The following is a 22,299-nucleotide window of genomic DNA, read 5'->3' on the forward strand; positions in this document are numbered from 1 at the left end:
TCTTTGAAAAATATTGTACCTCTATATCTCCCAAACCGCTCAATGGAAAAAATTGAAACATGTTTCATTGTCAAGTACTCACCATGGGGAATAAGCCATGTTGATGGTGATGTCACCGGTGCCTTAATTATGACGTCATAATTCGACAAGTTAAACGCTTGATCTGATCAGTATTAATAAAACAAAAATTCTTCTGCAACTGTTAAAGCGATGGTCACGAAATTTTCAGAATATGTGCGGTTCCTGTCGAATTTTTTTATGATAATTATAACGTCATAGGTCACGTGGTACAGACGCCATCTCGGCAAAAATCGAGAAAGTTGCACCTCTATATCTCCGAAACCGCTCCATGGAAAAAATTTAAACATGGCTCATTGTGAAGTACTCCCCTTTCGGAATACGATATGTTAATGATGATGGAATCAGTGCCTTCGTTATGACGTCATGATTCGACAAGTACAACACTTATCCGATCATTGTGAATTTTATTTCTCAGCAACTGTTGGTCTGATGGGCACGAAATTTTCACCATAGGAACGCCTCCTCATGTTGAATATTTTCATGATAGTCATGACGTCATTGCTCATGTGGTACAGGCGCCATCTTGGAAAAACCGAAAAATGTTGCACCTCTATATGTCCCAAACCACTGCATGGAGAAAATTGAAACATGGCGCATTGTAAAGAACTCCATATGGGGAATAGGTGTTGCTAACAATGACGTCATTGGTGCCATAATTATGAAGTCATCATTCGACAGGGACAACGCTTAGTCTGATCAGTTTGAAATGTATTGTGTGTAATCTATGCAACAATTATATTAGAGAATAGAAATTTATGATGGCATCGCTCACGTGGTCTGGTAGCCATATTGGATCAAAGAAAAAAATGTTCAAAAACAGAAGAGTTGGCTCACAACAAGTTAACTGCGCAGGGTAAGTATTCTATGAATACCATCTAGTTTTTCATGGAATTTATGTCAATCGTTTGTGATAAGATGATATTCGTTTGGAGAAGATGGGGCATGGTTATATCCATTCACAATGCATAAGGTCTTGGATTACCCCCATTGCAGATTCGCTTGTCGGAGAATCGCGAACAATTTTCCTGCATGCTTTTGGTGTGGGACTCCCTTGGCCACCATTTATGACTCCCTTGGCCACCAACAAGCCTAATCTCTGATCTGCATGACTATTCTTGAGGAGAAAGTCTACAAGATTGCCCCAGGACTCTTGTTGACCTGAAACCACCAATCCGGATCGCACATGCCATCCTCGCCAAAACACACTTAAGGAAAAGTTATGCACAATGTGGAGGTGGATCAAACTGAACATATCCTTCAAAGAAACGAAATTCGAATCTTTCTTCAGTATAACAGTATCAGGTTTATGTTTCATTATTATTTCGTTCTTAATAAATATGTAAAATAATGACATTCAATCTGGAACACCCTGTGTACATTCTCCCTTGCATATTCTCCAACAACAGATCCCAGACAGATGCCCCTGACATACAAAAGGCATTTAAAAGTTCTCGGAATAGGATATTCATTAACACCCACGGTTTTATACTCATTATCAACGTGTATGTGTGCTTTGTGTTTGTAATTAGTTTCATTATTCTAACATTTTGTTATTTCCCTGTATAATCCAGAAGGTTGCTATGTCATACAATTATAGGTATTACTAAAATTCATTATCAAGGTGTCCTCAAATGTTTACGCAAAGAAGGTGCCTGCTCCACATAAATCCACATAAATGCGCAGTGACCATGTGTGGTAAAGGTGCGTCGTCGTTTTCTACAGTTGACAGATTGGTGCTGACCTTTAGGTATGGAGGAGAGTCCTTTGAAGATGACCCTAGGTCAGGACAGCTGGTGTGGAGGCATTAATATTTGTAGATTGGCACATTGATATCATCAAAGTGTCCACTGGACTTTGAGGTTCAAATGGCAGCTGTTTCATCATCATCCACAAGGTCTTCTGAATGTGCAACTTCTAGCAAAATGGGTCCAATGAAACTTCAGCATTTATGATCAAAAGCAATGGCTGGCATCTTGTCATGAGCTTCTTGAACTGTTCAGTACTGATCAGGCTGATATTGTTACTCATCTGGTAGTTTGTGACAAAACGTGGCCTCAACATTGGGGTCATGAAACCAAATTGGATTCCCTGCAATGGAAGCAAAAGGGTTTGCCTCCGTCACAGACATTTTCAACCCAACCCTCATCCGGCGAGATCATGGCCTCAATTTCCTAGGATGTCATGGACCAAGTGCATTGGAGTCAAGGAACACTAAATTGAAAAATATTGCGTCGGTGCGTTTTGGATGATCGTGAGCATCTCATCTTGAGAGCTTTTTGAACGCTTCTCTTGTATTTCCACCACCACCCCCATATTTATTCTGCGTTAACATTCTGGGACTCACCATTGGCCAGAACTCAACTAGGCCAGCCACTTCATCATTTGCTGCAAGAGCCTGGAAAAAAGTTCAGCACTAATGAGTGGCTCACCTTCACATCCTTAAACACCCGTTATTATCAACAAGGATCTGGTCAGGAGTGTGACGGAATACTTACTGAGAGTGCAGCACCTGAAACAATACTTGTGAAGCTCATCTCCATTCGCGATAAAGCTACTTACTTCATCGGGTCATCATCTGATCCCCATGTCTGCATTCTGTCGTGGCATTTTGTACTCGCTACTGAATGCACTGCATCAACTGACAAGCATATTGATGGCAATAAAATGGTGCAAGTGTATATAGCCAGCTTCGCTGTACTTGGCACCGAATGAACAGTTGACTCTGCCATCATGAAAATGACTGAGGGGGAAGAAGCCATGATCTCCCTCTGACACAGATTGTTGATCTGGCACCGTTGAATCTGATGAAATTGTTGACACGAGTTTATTCACAATCAAGTCGTTGCTCTCCATCTAACGTGCCGTGGCTTTCCACGAAGGTTGGCAAAGCCAGGTATTTCTCTAAACGATGGCAGGTTAGCAGCTAGTTGGATGGAAACGCAAGACTGTCAGAATGCCGCTGTTGCTGAATCCATTGAACCTTTGACCAAACTCACTGTAGTTCAGTATATTCCAAAAATCAAAGGACAGATTTACAGATGTGAACTGTCATGTAACCCATCCCCCCTCCCCACCCCCCCCCCCCCCCCCCATCCACGCACCCCCCTAGGCCCTCCCACCACACACTTCCCCCAAGCCTACCGCCATCCGCTCTCCCCCCTCCCCCTCCCTTCCCCATTCATGTTCTCTATATTTTATATACTAACTTGCCACATACATGACATCATTCGACAAAAATACTGTTAATGTATAAACAGGGGCAGTGGATGCATTTAAGCTATAATTGGATAGGTACCAATAAGTAGTGGAAATTGAGAGGTGTATGAGTGTTGATGGGATTGCACAGTGCAGCCTCGAGCATGCCAAAGTCTGCATCCTCGGCCTAGTGTCAGGTGTGCTTATATCTTCTTTATTTGTTAGACATCTGACAAACGTAAATGAGCACTCCTTTTACTCTGCGCACGCGTGGCACATCGTGCGCAGCAAATTTTACTTCCGTGCGCCTTGTATTTATTGTTGTTTAAAAAAACGCCCCTGTACACCGCCCTTGAGGCTCGGTCTGCAAGCCGCCGTCTACATTTCCAAAAGAAAAGACGCAATTACTCTTTAATGGAAAATGTTTTTCGAGTTTGTTTCATCCTCAAAAATAGACCGCAGTGAACACACATCCGTGTTGAAAGATTGGCCTTTAAATCCGACTCAAATCGACCTTAGGAAGAGGGCACAGACATCTGTACAAACACACAAACTGGCATGGTGTTCTATGTGGTAGATTCTTGTGTGATTCTGTGCTTTTTTCCCCTTTTTTTAAAGAATATGATTTTTTTATGCACGATAAAATAACTGGCTTTGCTGATATTCTCGGTGTCTGGCCAAGGATATGTTTTGAATGCATTGCCCTTGTGTTCCCACTGGAGGGGCAGGAACTTTCAGATGTGTTCGTGAAAGTTTCCACAGGCCAGTCACCCCAAGTGAAGAAGTTTTTTCTCCTGCTATACACGTGAGCAGCGCATTTTGGTCTTCTTACTAGTTCCTTTATTAACTTAAATTATTTAACTTTAACTTTCTAAGTGATTTAAAATTTAACTTTAACTTTATTAACTTAAGCATTCCTGTGACCTCAGCAATGTGTGTGACACTTTTAATTCCTGACCTACAGGATAGTGTTGAGGGAATGCATTTGTCTTTGAGCTGTTTATGGTCTGGGTTTGATTCTTGAGCTTCTCTAATTGAATGATGTTCATAAACATGTCTTTTAATCCTGGAAAATCTCAGTCTCACCTTGTCAATCCATTAGGATCTTCAAACCCACCTTGGGAGTCCGCTATCCACTCCATACCGATACTTTTTTTTCTTTATTTAGGTTTTTCCCTCTTTGCTTCGACTGTACACTAATTTTCTTGCACCGTAATATCATGTCATTTCTTTATTGACACAAATTATTGTTGATATCGCTAAATAAAATAATTTTATGTACTTTTTGAGTAATTACCTCCGCCACCAAAGGTGGATGGAGGTTATGTTTTCACCCCTGTCTATTTGTCTGTATGTTTGTTTGTGAACAAAATATCTCAAAAAGTTGTGGACGGATTCGGATGAAATTTGGCAGAGATTATGCGTTTGTCACAAGGACGAAATGATTAGATTTTGGTGAAGATCCGGATTCGGATTCGGATCCGGCTAGTGAACTTTTTAAGTGATTCTTCACCATTGGGAGATAGGACCAAAAACGATACATAGCAGGATATCTCAAAATGTTGTGGAGGGATTTGGACCAAACTTTGTGGACCGATTGGGTGTCTGACAAGGACAAAGAGATTCAATTTTGGTGAAGATCTGAATATGGATTCGGATATGAGAATTATTTAATTTTCTAAGTGATTCTTCACCATTGAGTGATGTGGCCAACCAGGTGGAGGTGTGCTCTCCACTGAGTGCCGTTCTAGTTTTAATTATGTAATAATATCCGTGCAGTCAACATCTTTCCAGGAAAGTTGTAAATATAACGTTTCCTTAGTTATGCCAACTTGCACTGCAATCGCTTCATCTCGTTTTGCTTTATGGGGAAAAGTTCCACCAACAACGTTCTTCATTCTTGCCTTCACGCTGAACAGTGACCGCTGGTTGTCCCGTCCATGGATGTGCTGGCAGCTGCAAGTGCATGCCATGCAGCGCATTGACATCTCCTGTGTTCTGGGCCAAGCTAGTCGTGCGCCACAATTACTGCATGGGATGCGATCCACTCGTCAACTACGCTGTTACGTCTCACACCCGAATATATTACAGGTATTATTACAGCGCAATCATTGCCAAGCAACTCTTGACAGAAAATCTCTGTGATCTTGTTACGATCAACTTGCTAATTCTTTACTTACGACACCAAATTGTTGTTATCGTGCAAACAAAAGTCTAGCCATAGGGCCACTTTTCAAGCCGTCAATATACCCAATTATTGGAATCTTCAGCACCAGAGGCTGTGGTCATTGTTGACCTGTTGCCGCGATTTCGAAATTCGAAAGTTTGTTTTGATCACCAATTCTTCCATGAAAATACATTGCCTAGAATTGATCCTGCATATTGTTAAAATTAAAAATTAAATGTTGGGAGGTGGAAAGGACTTGTTTGGAAGAGACAAAATGGACAGAAAATAATGCAGATATTTAAGGAGATATTTGAGGCTCTCTATAGTAGAAGGAAGTGCAGGAAGAATGGAGTAAGTGTGGTTTTTCTTGAAGAGTTGAAGCCTGGTGTTGGCTTAACGGTTAAGTTGGCTGGCTTGAGATCTCAGTCATGAGTTCAAGGTCCTGCCATGCCATTGAATTACCACCAGGTGGGTTGACTCAGCCTGTCATCCTCCTGAGGTCGGCAAAATAAGTACCAGCTTATTGGGAAGAATGATCCATTCGAGTATCCTGTGTCGGAGTGGCGAACCGTCCAGGATTGTGCCCCATGGCCTAGGAAACTGCTGGGCTTCGACAGCCTTAAGTGTATGAAGATACAAAAGGAGTGGTCGTCTTCTTCTTCCTCTTGAGGAGTTGTCACAGCAGGTGGTGGTTGTCTGGTTGGGTGCAAAACTGATGTCTGTGAAGCTGATTGTTGAGGAGGGTTTGTTGAATGCCATTTCAGGGTAATGTCCCTCAAATGGAATGCAAAAATCAGGAAAAGAGGAGTTGTGGAATAGTATGGAGGTCTTGTTGAGAGGTTTTCCTGAGTCAGAGGTGGTGTATTTTGGAGGTGAATTGAATGGACATGCAGGTCAGGAAATAGGTGGATATCAATGACGCTATGGTTGGAAAGGCTATGGAACCGTAAATGGAGGAAAACAGCTCAGGATTTGGAAATATTTGAGCAAATTGGGGTTTTTAGGAAGAAGAACATCTTGATTATTTTCAAAAGTGGAACCTACAAGAGTCCCCAAGATTATTCCCTGCAAAATAATAGATGTTGGATCCTGCATTGCCAGCTGATTCTAGGGGAGGCTGTAATGAGCCAACATAGGTTATTGGTATGAGATTAGAACCTGATCAAGAATCTGAGGCATCTGGAAATCTGGAATTGTCTCTTTCACAGAAATCTGGAAAGAGGGAAAACACTTGTCAGATGAGTCAATCCAAGATGTTGTTGAAAAATCATGCGCTCCAGACTCATTTGTTCTCAATAAGTCCACAACAGTAGAACAGTCACCAGTTGCTGTCATGAACGCATTGTTTATAAGAATGGATGTCTCTTTCACATAGGACTCGGATAGCCAATCTGGTCCTGACTGCCAATTGCGATTAACACAAGTAAATTCACAATCGGCAACTGATGCTGAACGAGTTTATTCAAGCAAAGATTCCTCCCCGAGAGCTAGAGAGTTAACAGGTTTCTCAGAGTACTACTTTATCTGAAGTACGGCGACTACCAGAAATTGTTACTTTGGACAAAGCAAAGAAACAATTTAGCTATTGATAGAAGTTTCGTTTTTCATTAATCGTCCAACACTTTCTAAAATCCAAACTCATCCTTCCCCTCCGAAACTCTCCGCTCACCCATCCCTTTCAAATCTCTGCCCTCGCCCCTCCCCTCCCAAACTCCCCCCTCGCCCCTCCCCTCTAAATTCCCCCCTCGCCCCTCCCCTCCCAAACTCCCCCCTCACCCTTCCCCTCCCAAACTCCCCCCTCACCCCTCCCCTCCCAAACTCCCCCCTCACCCCTCCCCTACCAAACTCCCCCCTCACCCCTCCCCTCCCAAACTCCCCCCTCGCCCCTCCCAAACTTCCCCTCACCCCTCCCCTCCCAAACTCCCCCCTCCCCTCCTAAATTCTCCCCTCACCCCTCCATTTCAAAACTTCCTCCTCCCCCCTCCCCTTCAAATTTCCCCACCCTCCTTTTTGTCCCCCGTCGCACTGCGGAGCGAAAGGGGGACTATGGTTTTCCCCTCCGTCCGTGTGTCCGTCCATCCGTGCATCCGTCCATGCGTGCGTGTGTGCGTACGTGCGTACGTGCGTGCGTGCGTGCGTAAGCGAAGGACAGCATTCGAATTTGGTGTGTGGGTGCAACCCACGTCAAAATCCAAGATGGCCGCCGCCATGTACATTCACGTGAAAAAGTAAGTACACCCCATGTAAAATTTTGACTTTTTCAACATATTTCAACATACAGCTATTTGATGTTCATTTCAACAATATTGAAAGATAAAGGTGATATAATATAACAAATATCATGAAACATTTACATTTTGTTGTCCAGTGTATAATTTAAATAAACATAAATGCAAATTTCGCATGTGGAAAAAGTAAGTACACCCCTACATTTATCACTACTTCAAACACCTTAAATTTAGAATCAGGTGCACCAGCTCAGGTGCAAATGATTATAACATCGTTAGAGAGGATATTGGAGGAACCTGTCTCATTTAAACCTCAGACATTTAGTTTGGTTTGCTCTTTGTTGTTGAAGTGTGCGGCGTCACCATGCCAAGATCAAAAGAACTCTTTGAACCTTTAGAAAGAAGGTTATAGATGCCTACCAGTCTGGGAAGGGATTAAAAAAGATCTCCAAACAATTTGAAATCAATCATTCGACTCCGGAAGATCATCTACAAGTGGAGAAGATTCCAAACAACTGCCAACTTGTTCAGGCCAGGCCGACCAAGCAAGTTCAGCCTGAGAGCAGACCGCAAGATGCTGAAAGAAGTCTCGAAGAACCCCAGAATGTCATCATGGGACCTACAGGTAGCTCTTGCCACTGTTGATGTCAAAGTGCACGAGTCTACCATTAGAAAGAGGCTGCACAAATTTGCTCTACATGGGATGTGTGCCAGGAGGAAACCTTTGCTATCCAGAAAGAACATCAGGGCAAGACGAAAGTTTGCCAATGAACACCTAGGCAAAGACCAGCACTTCTGGAACAATGTGCTCTGGACAGATGAGTCAAAGGTAGAGCTATTTGGCCACAGTACCAGAAGACATGTTTGGCAAAAACCAAAGACAGCATTTTACCACAAGAACCTGATACCAACTGTAAAGCATGGTGGTGGAAATATTATGGTTTGGGGCAGCTTTGCTGCATCAGGGCCTGGGCAGCTCACATCATAGAATCCACCATGAATTCTTCATTGTACCAGAATGAGGATAATGAGGATAATGTGAGGCCATCTGTCGGAAAGTTGAAGCTCAACCGAAGCTGGACCTTGCAACATGACAATGACCCTAAACATACCAGTAAATCCACCAAGGAATGGCTGAAAAGAAAGAAATGGAGGGTTCTGGAATGGCCAAGTCAAAGCCCGGATCTAAATCCCATCGATATGTTGTGGGGGGATTTGAGACGAGCTGTGCATGCAAGAAACCCCTCAAACACCGCACAGCTGAAATAATTCTGCATGGAGGAGTGGGCAAAAAATTCTACCAGTCGATGTCAGAGACTGGTAGACAGTTATAAGAAACGCCTACTTGAGGTTGTTTCTGCCAAAGGGGGCAATACCACCTATTAGAGCCAAGGGTGTACTTACTTTTTCCACATGCGAAATTTGCATTTATGTTTATTTAAATTATACAATGGACTACAAAATGTAAATGTTTCATGATATTTGTTATATTATATCACCTTTATCTATCAATATTGTTGAAATGAAGATCAAATAGCTGTATGTTGAAATATGTTGAAAAAGTCAAAACTTTACATGGAGTGTACTTACTTTTTCACATGACTGTATGTCTGATGCCATGTATGTCTGAACCTTGTGAGCGGAATATCTTGAAAAATAAGCGAAGTACCAACTTCTAATCTGGTGTGTGGGTGTATCTAGGCATAAGGAAGAACGCCATTTAAAATTGGGTCGCCACGTCAAAATCCAAGATGGCCACCACCATATATATGTCTGAACCTTGTGAGCGAAATATCTTGAAAAATAAGCGAAGTCCCAACTTCTAATCTGGTGGGTGGGTGTATCTTGGCATAAGGAAGAATCCTTTTGAAAATTGGGTCGCCATGTCAAAATCCAAGATGGCCACCGCCATGTATGTCTGAACTTTGTGAGCTGAATATCTTGAAAAATAAGTGATGTACCAACTTCTAATCTGGTGTGTGGGTGTATCTAGGCACAAGGAAGAACGCTATTGAAAATTGGGTCGCCACGTCAAAATCCAAGATGGCCGCCACCATATATATGTCTGAACCTTGTGAGCGAAATATCTTGAAAAATATGCAATGTACCAACTTCTAATCTGTTGTGTGGGTGTATCTAAGCATGACGAAGAACGCGATTGAAAATTGGGTCGCCACGCCAAAATCCAAGATGGCCGCCTCCATGTATGTCTGAACCTTGTGAGCGAAATATCATATCGTAGCATGTTTTCTGCGTCTTCCACTTTGTCAACTCACATCACTTCCCCGACGGGGGACCTAGGCGTAACGCTTGTTTCTCCAATTCTCCCCTCTCACCACTCCTCCTCAAAGCGTCCTCCCCGCTTCCTCTCCCTTCCAACCCCTACCTCAATCTCCTCCAACCCTCTTCCTCGCTCTGCCCCCCCCCCTCAAACAACACCTCACTGTGCCTCATCCAATCACCTTCAAACCTTTTGTCCTCCTCGTCCTTCCCTTTCTCCTAGCTCTTCTGAAATCACTGAAACACGATCAACAGCTCTCCCTACCTCCTGCTCCTCTTCCTCATCTTACCCTACCCCTGTATCCAGGGACGCCGCCAGGGATTTTGGGCCCCATGAAAAGATATCACAATGGGCCCCTATGAAGCACGTGCGCACATTTTTACCTAATGTTCTCATAATTTTTAGGGCCCCTGTCAGTGCAGGGCCCTTTGAATCATCCTAACTTTTCCCCCTCTTACGGCGCCCCTGCCTGTATCCGATGCTCCCCCTTCTGCTTCCTTAACGGTATGGACCTCAAACATCTGGGGCCTTCGCTCAAACCTGATTGATCTCTCCATATAGGTTGCTTCTGACAAACCAGACTTAATCTGCTGAACAGAAACTTTCCTCCTTCAAGATGTCTCTGATTCCTTAATATCTCTCCCTGGTTACTCTCTCCTCCGGCATGATAGACCTGAGCCTCGTCCTGGTGGTGGGGTTGCTATCTTTATCAAAAACTCTCTTCCTCACTCACCCTGCACTGCCCTTTCTCCACCTCACCCCCAGGAGTACCTCAGGCTACGGCTTCCCCTTCCCTCCCACCTTTTGTTCATATGTGTTCTGTACCGTCCACCAAACAGTGATGACTCCATCTACATCTCGCTGTCTAATAACATGGACCAACTTCCATCTACTCATCCCAACTCTCTCTTCCTCATATGTGGTGATTTCAACTGTCATCAAGCCAGCTGGCTGGGTGTGGGTACCGCTCTCACCAGCCATGGCACCTCAGCAAAGAACTTCTGCGACTGACTGGGACTGTCACAATCCATCAATTTCCCTACCCGGATATCAGTCAACGAAGCATCTACTCTTCTAGACTTGGTTATGACAAACATCCCTGCAAATGTCTGCTACTCTTCTTCTGCTCCAATCGGTTCATCTGTTCATGTGCTTGTTAAAGTGGACATCTCTCTGGCCGTTCTCAGAGAGCCTCCTGAGCGTCGACGAGTCTGGCATTTCACTCAGGCCAACTGGTACGGTCTTCAAGCAGCCATCAATCATCTGGACTGGTCTCCCATCTCTACTGCCTCTGGCATCAACTCATCCTGGCAATTCATCCAAAGTAAATGGCTCGCTCTCATGCACAGATTTGTCCCATATCGTCTTCAGTTGTCATACCCATCCTCCCATCCATGGTACACAGCATCTTGTGGTGAGGCAGTTGTCCTGAAACAACTTACCTTTGCCTCCTGGAAGGCAAATCAAATGGAAGGCAATATCATTTCCTTTCACAAAGCCCGGAAAAAGTGTGTGTCTACCCTCAGGAGAGCCAGGAAACAATATCTCTCGACTCTCAAGAGTGAACTCTCAAACCTGTTTCCCTCCTCCAAATCCTGGTGGCATCTGGTCAAATCTGTTTCTGGTGTTTGTTCTCCCTCCATTCCCTCCCTTACCTCAAACGGCTACACAGCTGACTCCGCACGTGAAAAAGCTGAATGCCGCAACTCTGTGTTTGCCTCAAAATCTTGTGTCCCAAAGCCAGCTCTCTCTGTACCCACCGTACCCATTAGTACCCAGCTGCTCCTGGACTCTGTGTCCTTTTCTCCTGACAAGGTGGATACGTTTCTGTCAATCCCCGACTCTGATTCTGCAACTGGACCAGACGGCATCAACCCACGGGTCCTAACATCCTGCTCTGTCGCTCTTTCACACCCTCTCTCTGTTCTCTTCAGCCTCTCTTTTGCTCAAGGTCATCTGCCATCAGCTTGGAAATCAGCCAAATTTACCGCTTTACACAAGAAGGTGCAAAAACAGATCCTTGCAACTACAGACCAATCAGCCTGCTCTCAATTATCAGCAAATTCATGGAATCCATCATTGCTTCGGACATCAAATCCTTCCTCTTCTCCAATGTCTTGATCTCTGATCATCAATTTGGATTCAGACCAGGTCACTCTACTCTGGACATGCTGCTTCTGCTGTCTCAACAATGGATGGCGGTCCTCAATGTCAAACAGGAAATTATAGCTGTCTCCCTTGACATATCACGTGCCTTCGATATGGTCTGGCACCCCGATCTGCTCACCAAACTCTCCTTCTATGATATCCATGGAAATCTCCACGCATGGCTTGCGGACTTCCTCTCTAGTCGTAGTCAACATGTGGCCCTGAATGGATTTCTCTCATCTCCCCTTCCTTTTCTGGCTGGAGTTCCCCCAAGGCAGTGTTCTGCACCCTGTGCTTTTTCTGGTCTTCATCAATGATCTCTCCGACTCTGGAAAATCCTCTCTATCTCTTTGCTGATGACTCCACTCTCTGCCGCTCCATACCTCATCCTTCAGATCGGCAGTCTGCAGCCTCCTCACTCTCTGCAGACCTGGATGAAATCACAGACTGGTCAAACATGTGGAACATGTTTCAATTCTGACAAATCTCACACTCTCACTATGTTTCTCCGAAAATATCTTCTGGACAACCCTCCCATCTACTTTCTCAACTATCTTCTCCAAGAAGTTCTCTGTCACTCAAGCTCTTGGGTCTCACAATCTGCCATGGTCTTTCCTGGGAAAACCACATTTCAAAGCTGGCCTCCAAAGCCAATCGCCGACTGGGCATTCTCCGTCATGCGAAGTCCTTCCTTGGCACACCTGAGCTCCTCACCACATACAAAGCTTTCATCCGCAGCTCAATGGAATACTGCTCTCCCCTCTGGGCTGGTGCTCCTGCCTCACACCTCGCTCGGCTTCACGCTGTTGAAACCAAAGCTTTCAGAATCTTTGGAATCTCCCACGATGAAGCTAACTCTGAGGGCCTTTCACTCACTCACCGCAGGCAGGTTGGTGGTCTTTCTGTCTTCTACGGACTCCTCTCTGGCCAAGCCTCCCCCCCCCCCCCCAGCCCTGTCTGTGCTCTGTCCCCCAAATACTCCTACAGGTCGCACAAGATCTGCCAGCAACCCTCTTCTGGTGAAACTTCCAAAATCAAGACTCTCTGATCACCTTCACTCTTTCATTCCTCTTTTTTCCCGCCTCTGGAACAAACTCCCTCACTCTCTTCAATCCCACTCCTCCCTCCAGGTCTTTGAAACAGCTGTTCATCACCATCTCTTATCTTCCCCCATCCAAAACCTTGATCTTTTCTACCCCCGTTAATTCACCCCAGATCCACTTTTCTGAAATACCGACTTCTTTCCTGGAAGTCCTAGCTGTGTCCATGTGTTTTTACCTCTGCCACCCCCCCCCCCGCCCCCCATTCCCCCTCCTACGCCTCCTCCCCCCAAGCCCTCACCCTTCCACAGATCTCCCGATGTCCCTGGTCTCAAATGTTGTGCTAGTGTGCTTCCCCCTCTCTCCCGATCTTGTCTCCCGCTCCCTTACTTATGTCTTATGTGTCCGTTTGTTTTTTTTGGCATCAGTGTGGAATCTGAACTTGTAATACCCAACACCTCATCTGATCCAGGTCTCTCGGGATTGTGAAGAAAGAAAGACATTGGTTTTTGGATGTCGAAGAGCCCTTGTAGTTACAAGAATTAGAAAGGACACTTTTTCAAATGTCATGAGAAAAGTGAAGAGAAAGAGCTGAAACCCTGTCCATGCTGAAGCCATCAATAGTGAAGGGATGTGTTGACTCTCAGTTGCCAAAACAGTTTGAAGAAAAGAAATCATACTGGTGATCAGTTCTACACTAGATCAGTTTCTGGTATGAGGACTGGAATTTTGGGTGATGATGAAATTCGGGTTCAGGATGTCGCACCAACTGTTGCAGCATTCCTTATGATAGTCGACTTCCCTAATATCAAGGTCACCTTCGACGATACCTGACTCCTGATCCACCTGATTTTACTATGGATAGCTGAAGATGTGTTCAGCTTCTAGAGGTTTTGACCTTAAACCACATAAGTCTCCTCATTTCAAGTGTTGAATCTCCGAATACGACCCCCACTACTCGTCTGTTGGATGAATTGCACATACCATACGTGTTTATGCGTTGTCTACAAATGTTCTTTCGTGATTCACATTCAAGTACACTGGTGTCTACTGATGTCTTTGTCTTTCAAATAATTAACATACAAGCTCCACTCTAATGTACTCTATATACGTATGTACTGTGTATATTGACTCTCATTATAAAATTCGAGAATGTTGAAAAAGAATTGCAAGTCCCTTGCCTATTTTCCTTGACTGTGCATTTAAACTTTGGTATTTGATGTTTCATCATTTGTCCCATTTTGCTCTTTCCTATGTGTGTTTTTTACACTTTACGTTGAACACACTACCCCAGGTTTCCCCAGCAGAAGCCTTCACACTGCCAATAGGCTCTGCTCATGAGCTGATGCTTACTGCACGTCCCACTTACCCCAGCACATCCATCATTCACCTGAACATCGTTGACCTGGAACATCACCGGCTCTTTGTCTCCTGGCTTGTGTTTCTATGTACTCGTCAGCCCCACATATCCAAGGTTCGCTTTTTTGTTTATTCAGAGGTTACCGACCACCTTCTCCAGTCCAATTCTAGTCTCGAGCCAAAGGCAACTCGCCCTGTGTGCTCTTTATCACTTACATTCCTTGCTCTTACATTTCCCTCAACAAAGAGCAGTTTTTGACTCCTATTCACACCTCCTCGTATGATCATGCCTCTCATTCTTGCTCATTTCGACCAAAAATAATATGTCCACGCTTTTGATATCTATATGTATTGCTACGTGCCTTAGTCCTTGCCGACCATTTTGTGAAAGTGTTTTAGGCATGTCGCAGATTGATGTTCTCCCATAACAATGGGACATCTCATCATCTGCCAATTCCTTTTTCACAAACTTTTCACACCTCCACAAATACATATGCATTCGGGTACTCACACTCATGACAAGATTCTCTTTAGGATCCACCTGATATTGCATGTAGAGGAGGGTGTGGTGAGTTGGAACATCTTTTACGAAAAAAAACCTCTATTACCTCATTTGGTTTTGCCTAGAAAAACAAAAGATATTCCACTATATATATATGCATATGTGCTACAATTATAACATATTAAGAAGTGCTAACATTTGACAGTTACATGTGTATATCAAGTCAGGTGACCATGTGTCAAGCGTTCCAACTAACCCCAGCCATGGGGTTTGTTGGAACATTCATTATTCTATGGTTTTAGAGGCTTAATCTAAACTTCAGCAACACTACAACAACACAACATGCATTTTAAGGCCATTTTCCCTGCTAGAGCGGGGGTTAGCCTTGCGGTCCCCATGACAATCTTCTCCATTTTGCCATATTTTCTGCATCTCTCCTTGTTAACCCCCATGGCCGCATTTCTTCTTCCACCATCTTTAGCCAAGTCTTTCTCGGTCTTCCCCGTCCTCTACTTCCTTCTACATTCATTTCCATCACTCTTCTCAACCAGTCACTTTCATCCTTCCTCAACACTTGACCAAACCATCTCAACCTGTTCCTCTTCACAGCATCAATCACAGGCTCTATTCCCATCATCTTTCGCAATTCATCATTTGTCTTCCTCTCTCTCAACGATACTCCGCACATCCACCGAACCATTCGCATTTCCACCCTTTCCAGCCTTCGTTGCTGCTCTACGTTCATTACCCATGTCTCGCTCCCATAAATCATAACACCTCTCACACATGCAGCATACACCTTTCCCTTCAGCTTCAACGACACTCCCCTCATCATCAGCATGCCACTCAGTTCCCGAAACATCTTCCATGCACATCTCTCTCTGGCAACCGTTGCCGAGTCTGATCCACCTTCTCAATTCAGCATGTCTCCGAGGTAGCAAAATGTTTTCACACCTTCCAGCTTCACGCCATCTCCAAGATCCAACTCAACATTTCCTCCATCTGCAGCTCCCTCCGTGCACACCTTACATTTGAATGTAGCTGCCACACTGGTTAATGACCCTCTCAGACCACTACATTTTTGATGAACCCACTCAGCGCACATTGTACACTGGATGGAGTTCACTCCGACACCCTTCCTACACACAGCACAGGGCCACTTCCCAGTTCTTTCCACCTCACCACATGCTTTACCACTTGCCATCACCTTCGTCTTTCCGATATTCACCTTCAGACCTTTTGTCTCCATACATTCCTTCCACGTGTTCATCTTTTCCTTCAGTCCATCCATACTTTCCGCAATCAACACCAGATCATCTGCATACAACAACTCCCACGGTAAACCCTCCTTTACGTTCTGAGCCAGCACCTCCATCACAGCTACAAATAGTAGTGGACTTAGTACCGACCCCTGATGCACTCCCACCTTCACCTCAAACTCACCACTGTTCCCGTCCTTCGTCCTTCGTCCACACAGCTGTGCGTGCTCTTTTGTACATTGCCATCACTACTCTGATCAACCATTCCTCCACTCCTAACTTCCTCAATGCCCATGTCAATACTTTGCGTGGAACCCGATCGAATGCTTTCTCCAGATCAACAAACCCAAGAAACAACTTCTTCCTCTTCTCCATGTACTTCTCCTGCAACTGCCTCACAATGAAAAGCGCGTCTGTCGTTCCTCTTCCTGGCATAAATCCAAACTGCATTTCGTCGATCTTCACTTTCTTCCTTATCCTCCTCTCCAACACCCTTTCCAATACCTTCATTCCATGCTCCAATAACTTTATCGCTCGGTACGAGCCACACTCCAGAGGGTCACCTTTCCCCTTGTATAGAGGGACGAGGGTACTCAGTTCCCAATCCACTGGAATGCGGCCTTCTTTCACCACCAGATTACAGATCTCTGTCATTCTCTTCACACCCCAACTTCCTGCTGCCTTCAACATATCTCCCACAACTCCCGTCGGCCCTCCCGCTTTTCTACCCTTCATTGCTTTTATCGCTTCCTCAACTTCCTTCTCAGTTATCTTCTCTGCCGGTCCTAAAACTGGGTTACTCTCTATGTTGCCATCCCATTCATTCTCTGTATTCAACAGCATTTCCATATATCTTTTCCATCTTCCTTTAATTCCATCTGGGTCGACCACGATTTGTCCCACTTCATCCTTCAAGCAGCTCACCCCCATCACATCACACCTCTCTTTCGCTATCTGCTTTGCAATCCTGAATACCGCTCTCTGACCCTCTTCCGAATCCAAGCGTTCTCCGAACATTTTCCTACATGCCTCCTGCGCCTTTGCTACCTCTTTCTTTGCAGCCTTCCTGGCTGCCTTATAACTTTCATGCTCTGCTGTTTCTGCTCCCGTACCCTTCGCCTTCTGCCACTCCTTGAACTTTTCCAATATGATATACATATGTTGATAAATATGATATGTTGTTTGACACTGATATATGAGTGATAAGATAAATATGTTGATTACAATTGGTTTTGACACAACTACTCTGGGTTGTGGGCAGACAAATCTACAGAGAAGACAAGTTTTGGCAAGTAACGCTTGTACCACCACTTTTGTATGGGCCTTGTAGTTTCATTCATTACATTGCCTTGTGTTCATTACAACACTCATCCGTTACTCATGTCAGTGTGAATGAATGAATGAATGATCGTTTTAAGGCCATTTTCCCCGCTAGAGCGATTAATCCCAACAAGCTGGTACTCAATTTGCCGACCTCGGAAGGATGACAGGCTGAGTCAACCCTCGTGGCGTTAATTTAGCGATCGACCGGGATTTGAACCCAGGATCCTAGGATCCCAAGCCGGCACCCTAACCGCTAAGCCAACACCAGACCAACAACACCAACCTAACCGCTACGCCATGTCAGTGTCATGGAATGAAAATGTAGGATGATCAGCCTCTCTGCCATGGAATGGCTGCAGCGTTGGAGAAACTTTGATTGGGCAAAATATAGGATGTGGGGTTGGTTGGAACAGGTTTCAACGAACCCCTTGCTTTCTGTTCCAACTAACCCACAATGGCCAAGTGACAATCTTACGTACAGTACACAACGCAGTGCTTTAGTTACAAGATCTACTTCTCATACTGTGGCTTAGTACCTGCATATATAATACAAAAAGGTACTGACCTTTATCGAACGACATCATCAAGATAAAATACTTTACCTCAAAGAGAAATATTTATTTATTTATTTTGTATACAAGGTCGAGGCTCGTGTAAGAGCTAACATTGATCACAAAAAAAAAAGACAAACTGACGCATAAAACATATGATAAAGGGAGCGGGAGAACAAGATGGAGAGCAGGGACATGGGGAGATCTGTGGGAGGGAGAGGGCTTGGAGGGGAAGAGGCATGGGAAGGGGGTGGGGGGAGGGGGATATTTACTCAATTGCAAAAATCATACATACCCTTCTCTTCAGGACAACTCCTTTCTTTTTGTATAGAAAGCAATATGGTGGAAGGGTGACATCATCATCTTCTATAACCCAATTAGTGAACGTCTGTTTGTTTGGTTGTGCCTGTGCAATTCTGATGAACTGGTCTGGAAGCACCAATAAGATGGCAGCAACCAAAAGAATTCCATCAAATGAAATAAAAACCACCTGCAAGACGGAGTATTCTTTTTTGTCCTTTCCAGTGAACACACAGCTGAAGATACGAAGACACCAGGCTCAAATCTTATATGTTGTATTGATTTGTCTATTGTACACGAATCTTCTTGGGCTGGCAGGAAGGCCTCGAGGTAGCGCGCTCACCTTTAACACGTCTAGTCTGGGGTCCATTCTTGGCCCAGCCAGCGATAAAGTGTCAGCCCGGGGTTTCACTTGCAGGGCAATTCCGCATTATATTCTTGTCAAGAGGGTGACTTTGGTCAGATCGAATTCAATTTGAACTTTAGATGAAAGAGTTCGGAGACGAGCACATTCTTACTGACTTATCTCGTCACGAGCACTTCAGATGCATCGTCTCGTATTACTTGGCAAAATTCTTCTTTTTCCACAAGTATGTTGATCACTCCGGTTTGTGTGTTTGTCTGCCTGCTCACTTACACTTGCCTGCAGGTCACAATTTCGAATTGACATTCACGAAACTTCACCAAATAGTAGAGTTGGTAGTCCGACAGAATCCTATTTATTGTTAGGTCAAAATGACAACACAGGCCAAAGGTCGACCACTTTCTTCAAACTTCTAAAATCCTCAATTTTCATCCGATTGACTAGAAATTTGAATATGATTTACATATCAGCAAACTGAATTCAGCCACCATCTATTTTTGAGGTCAACATAGGCCAAAACGTCAACACAGGCCAAAGGTCAACAACCTTTCCAAATTTCTAAAATCCTCAATTTTCATCCGATTGACTTGAAATCTGAATAGAATTTGCATATCAGCAAACTGAATTCAACCACCAATTATATATATATATATTTTTTGTATACAAGATCGAGGCTCGTGAAAGAGCGAACATTAATCACACAAAAAGACAAACCGACACATAAAACATATAACATCGGGAGCGGTAGACAAGATGGGGAGAGAGGGTGAAGGACACAAACACAACATTTGAGAGCAGGGACCGAGAGACATGGAGACATCGAGAGATCTGTGGGAGGGAGAGGGCTTTGGGGGGGGGGGAGGCATGGGAAGGGGGGGTGGGAGAGGTATAAAACATATGGACACTGCCAGGACTTCCAGGAAAGAAGGTGACAATATCGGCCAAAAGTTCAGCTTTGGCCAAATTTCTAAAATTGTCAATTTTCATCCGATTACTTTAAATCTGAAGATGATTTTCATATGAGGTCCCTGAATGCAACCACTGAATTCAACTACTGAGTGCCATTCTACGTTGTTCTCTTTTGCCAAGTGTCGCTCTCAGTCATTTTTCATTATTTTATTATTCAGAAATTGCTCGTTTAAAAACATCAACTCTCCCAAGCAGTCTTAATATTAAAGCTTATAGTATGAATGCTTACTATTAACAAACTCTCCTCACTATCTTATTTTTGTCTGTTTACTTTAAATACTCACCAGTGTTCCTCAATACTAGGCTTCTGAGCTACACAATCCATAACCCTATTTGTGAACGTCTGTTTGTTCTGTTGTGCCTCATGGACAGCCTAAGGAGGTAACTTAGAGAGGGAAAGGGGTGTCCACGGAAGGGGGAGGGTCGATAACTTTTCACGACAAAAAACATGGGCGCATCAGATTTAGACGAGGGGCGTGGCAGCTGGGCGTGCCCAAGGGGCGTGGCAGCTGGGCGTGCCCAAGGGGCGTGGCTTCCTCTGAATATAAAAAGCCCACTACACACACGTGACTTACTGACTGACGCTAGGTAACTCTGCTAGTCCACCACTACCTGGAAGCACCATCAATACATCATCCTTCGTTTTTTTATGCCTCTGTTGACGAAGTCGCCGGAGGCATTATGTTTGCATTGAAAACTGCAATGATTCAACTAACCTCATGTTCCAACTAACTCCACCTTCCCAACTACTGTATAAAGAATTTGTTATACGTTTGCATTTTTTAAATAGTATCCCAGTTTGTCGGATTTGGTTCTTAAGAAAAAGCAGAACAATCGTGCTTCAGTCTGCACATTCTCAACCTGTCTGAATGTTTAAAAAATTAGCATTATTGAGCTTATTTTCGAATCAAATTATTTACCCTCTCCGCCAAATTATTCAATAAAGTACTAATTTTAGCTCACCTGGAACGTAGTTTAGCTCACCTGAAACGACCTTCACCACCCCTGATGTACCAAAGTTTGTTCACGGCATTTAAACAAAATCAGGCCTTGAGGGGGTGCCTTGGGGAGGGGGTGGGGGGGGGTTCATCTCCCAAAATAGGTATTTGCTTTTTTCTCAGAAACTACACACACAATTTCCATGAAACTTGACCACAACCTACAACACCCCTGATGTACCCAATAAACACCCAATACATTTTGATGTACAACACCCAATAAATGTTGATGCACAACACCCAATAAATTTTGTTCACGACATTTTAAAAAAAACCGGGCCCAAAGAGAGTGTTTGTGAGGGGTATTTTTTGGTTGCTGCCCCCCAACATCGGTATTTTTTTTGTTTGTTTGTTTAATGTCTTATGATTATGTTAGTATGATTGTTCATGCTGCCCTGTCTTCGAGCAACCATTGAAATTGGTTAAAAATACCTTGATAGTGTTTAAAATATATTTAGTCAGTGCCGTATACTGCTTTCTTCTGCCGGGTCCCCATGTGCTGTCTTTCCCTCGCGGTCCCCATGTGCTGTCTTTCCCTCGCGGTCCCCATGTGCTGTCTTTCCCTCGCGGTCCCCATGTGCTGTCTTTCCCTCGTGGTCCCCATGTGCTGTCTTTCCCTCCTGGTCCCCATGTGCTGTCTTTCCCTCGCGGTCCCCATGTGCTGTCTTTCCCTCACGGTCCCCATGTGCTGTCTTTCCCTCGCGGTCCCCATGTGCTGTCTTTCCCTCGCGGTCCCCATGTGCTGTCTTTCCCTCGTGGTCCCCATGTGCTGTCTTTCCCTCGTGGTCCCCATGTGCTGTCTTTCCTTCGCGGTCCCCATGTGCTGTCTTTCCCTCGTGGTCCCCCTGTACTGTCTTTCCCTCACGGTCCCCATGTGCTGTCTTTCCCTCACGGTCCCCATGTGCTGTCTTTCCCTCGCGGTCCCCATGTGCTGTCTTTCCCTCGCGGTCCCCATGTGCTGTCTTTCCCTCGTGGTCCCCATGTGCTGTCTTTCCCTCGTGGTCCCCCTGTACTGTCTTTCCCTCGTGGTCCCCTTGTGCTGTCTTTCCTTCACGGTCCCCATGTGCTGTCTTTCCCTCGTGGTCCCCCTGTACTGTCTTTCCCTCGTGGTCCCCCTGTGCTGTCTTTCCCTCGCGGTTGTCAGCTCTTTCACGAGCCTCGATTCAGTATAGAAAAAAAAAAAAAAAAAAAAAAAAGGTGAGCCCCAGGGGTATTGCCCCTATTTTTGTTGTCCCTTATCCAGGGAAATTCTTCTTCGGTGACACCGTAAATTTAAAACGTCATATAGAAACTTGAAGCATCAAAAGGGAATAAGAATATGGATGATGTAAAATATGGATGATGGACTAAACAGCAAAATGGCTCCGAATTAAAATTTAACACTCAAATTGCACATGGTATAAATTATATTGAAAATATTCTTCGAAATAAGCACAGAGCGAAAGCGTCTCCCTGATGGCAGTTTTTCAAAAAGACCTTTCAAGGAATGGCTTTAATCAGTACATGCTTGCAAAGTCTTCTTTTTCAACGCTCA

General features: G+C 44.4%; 1 protein-coding gene across 1 annotated transcript in view; it reads left to right on the plus strand.

The window, feature by feature from the left end:
• NPHP4 (nephrocystin 4) overlaps positions 1–22,299 on the plus strand; it is a 174,946-nt gene that overhangs the window by 140,776 nt on the left and 11,871 nt on the right. Inside the window, exons 14-16 of the mRNA XM_078779516.1 lie at positions 3,999–4,081; positions 5,196–5,367; positions 14,435–14,614. Coding sequence (XP_078635642.1) covers positions 3,999–4,081; positions 5,196–5,367; positions 14,435–14,614 — 435 coding nt within the window. The remainder of the gene's footprint in view (positions 1–3,998; positions 4,082–5,195; positions 5,368–14,434; positions 14,615–22,299) is intronic.

The sequence above is a fragment of the Myxine glutinosa genome, chromosome 6 (assembly GCF_964187855.1).
Source record: "Myxine glutinosa chromosome 6, kmMyxGlut1.1, whole genome shotgun sequence".
Classification (NCBI taxonomy): domain Eukaryota; kingdom Metazoa; phylum Chordata; class Myxini; order Myxiniformes; family Myxinidae; genus Myxine; species Myxine glutinosa.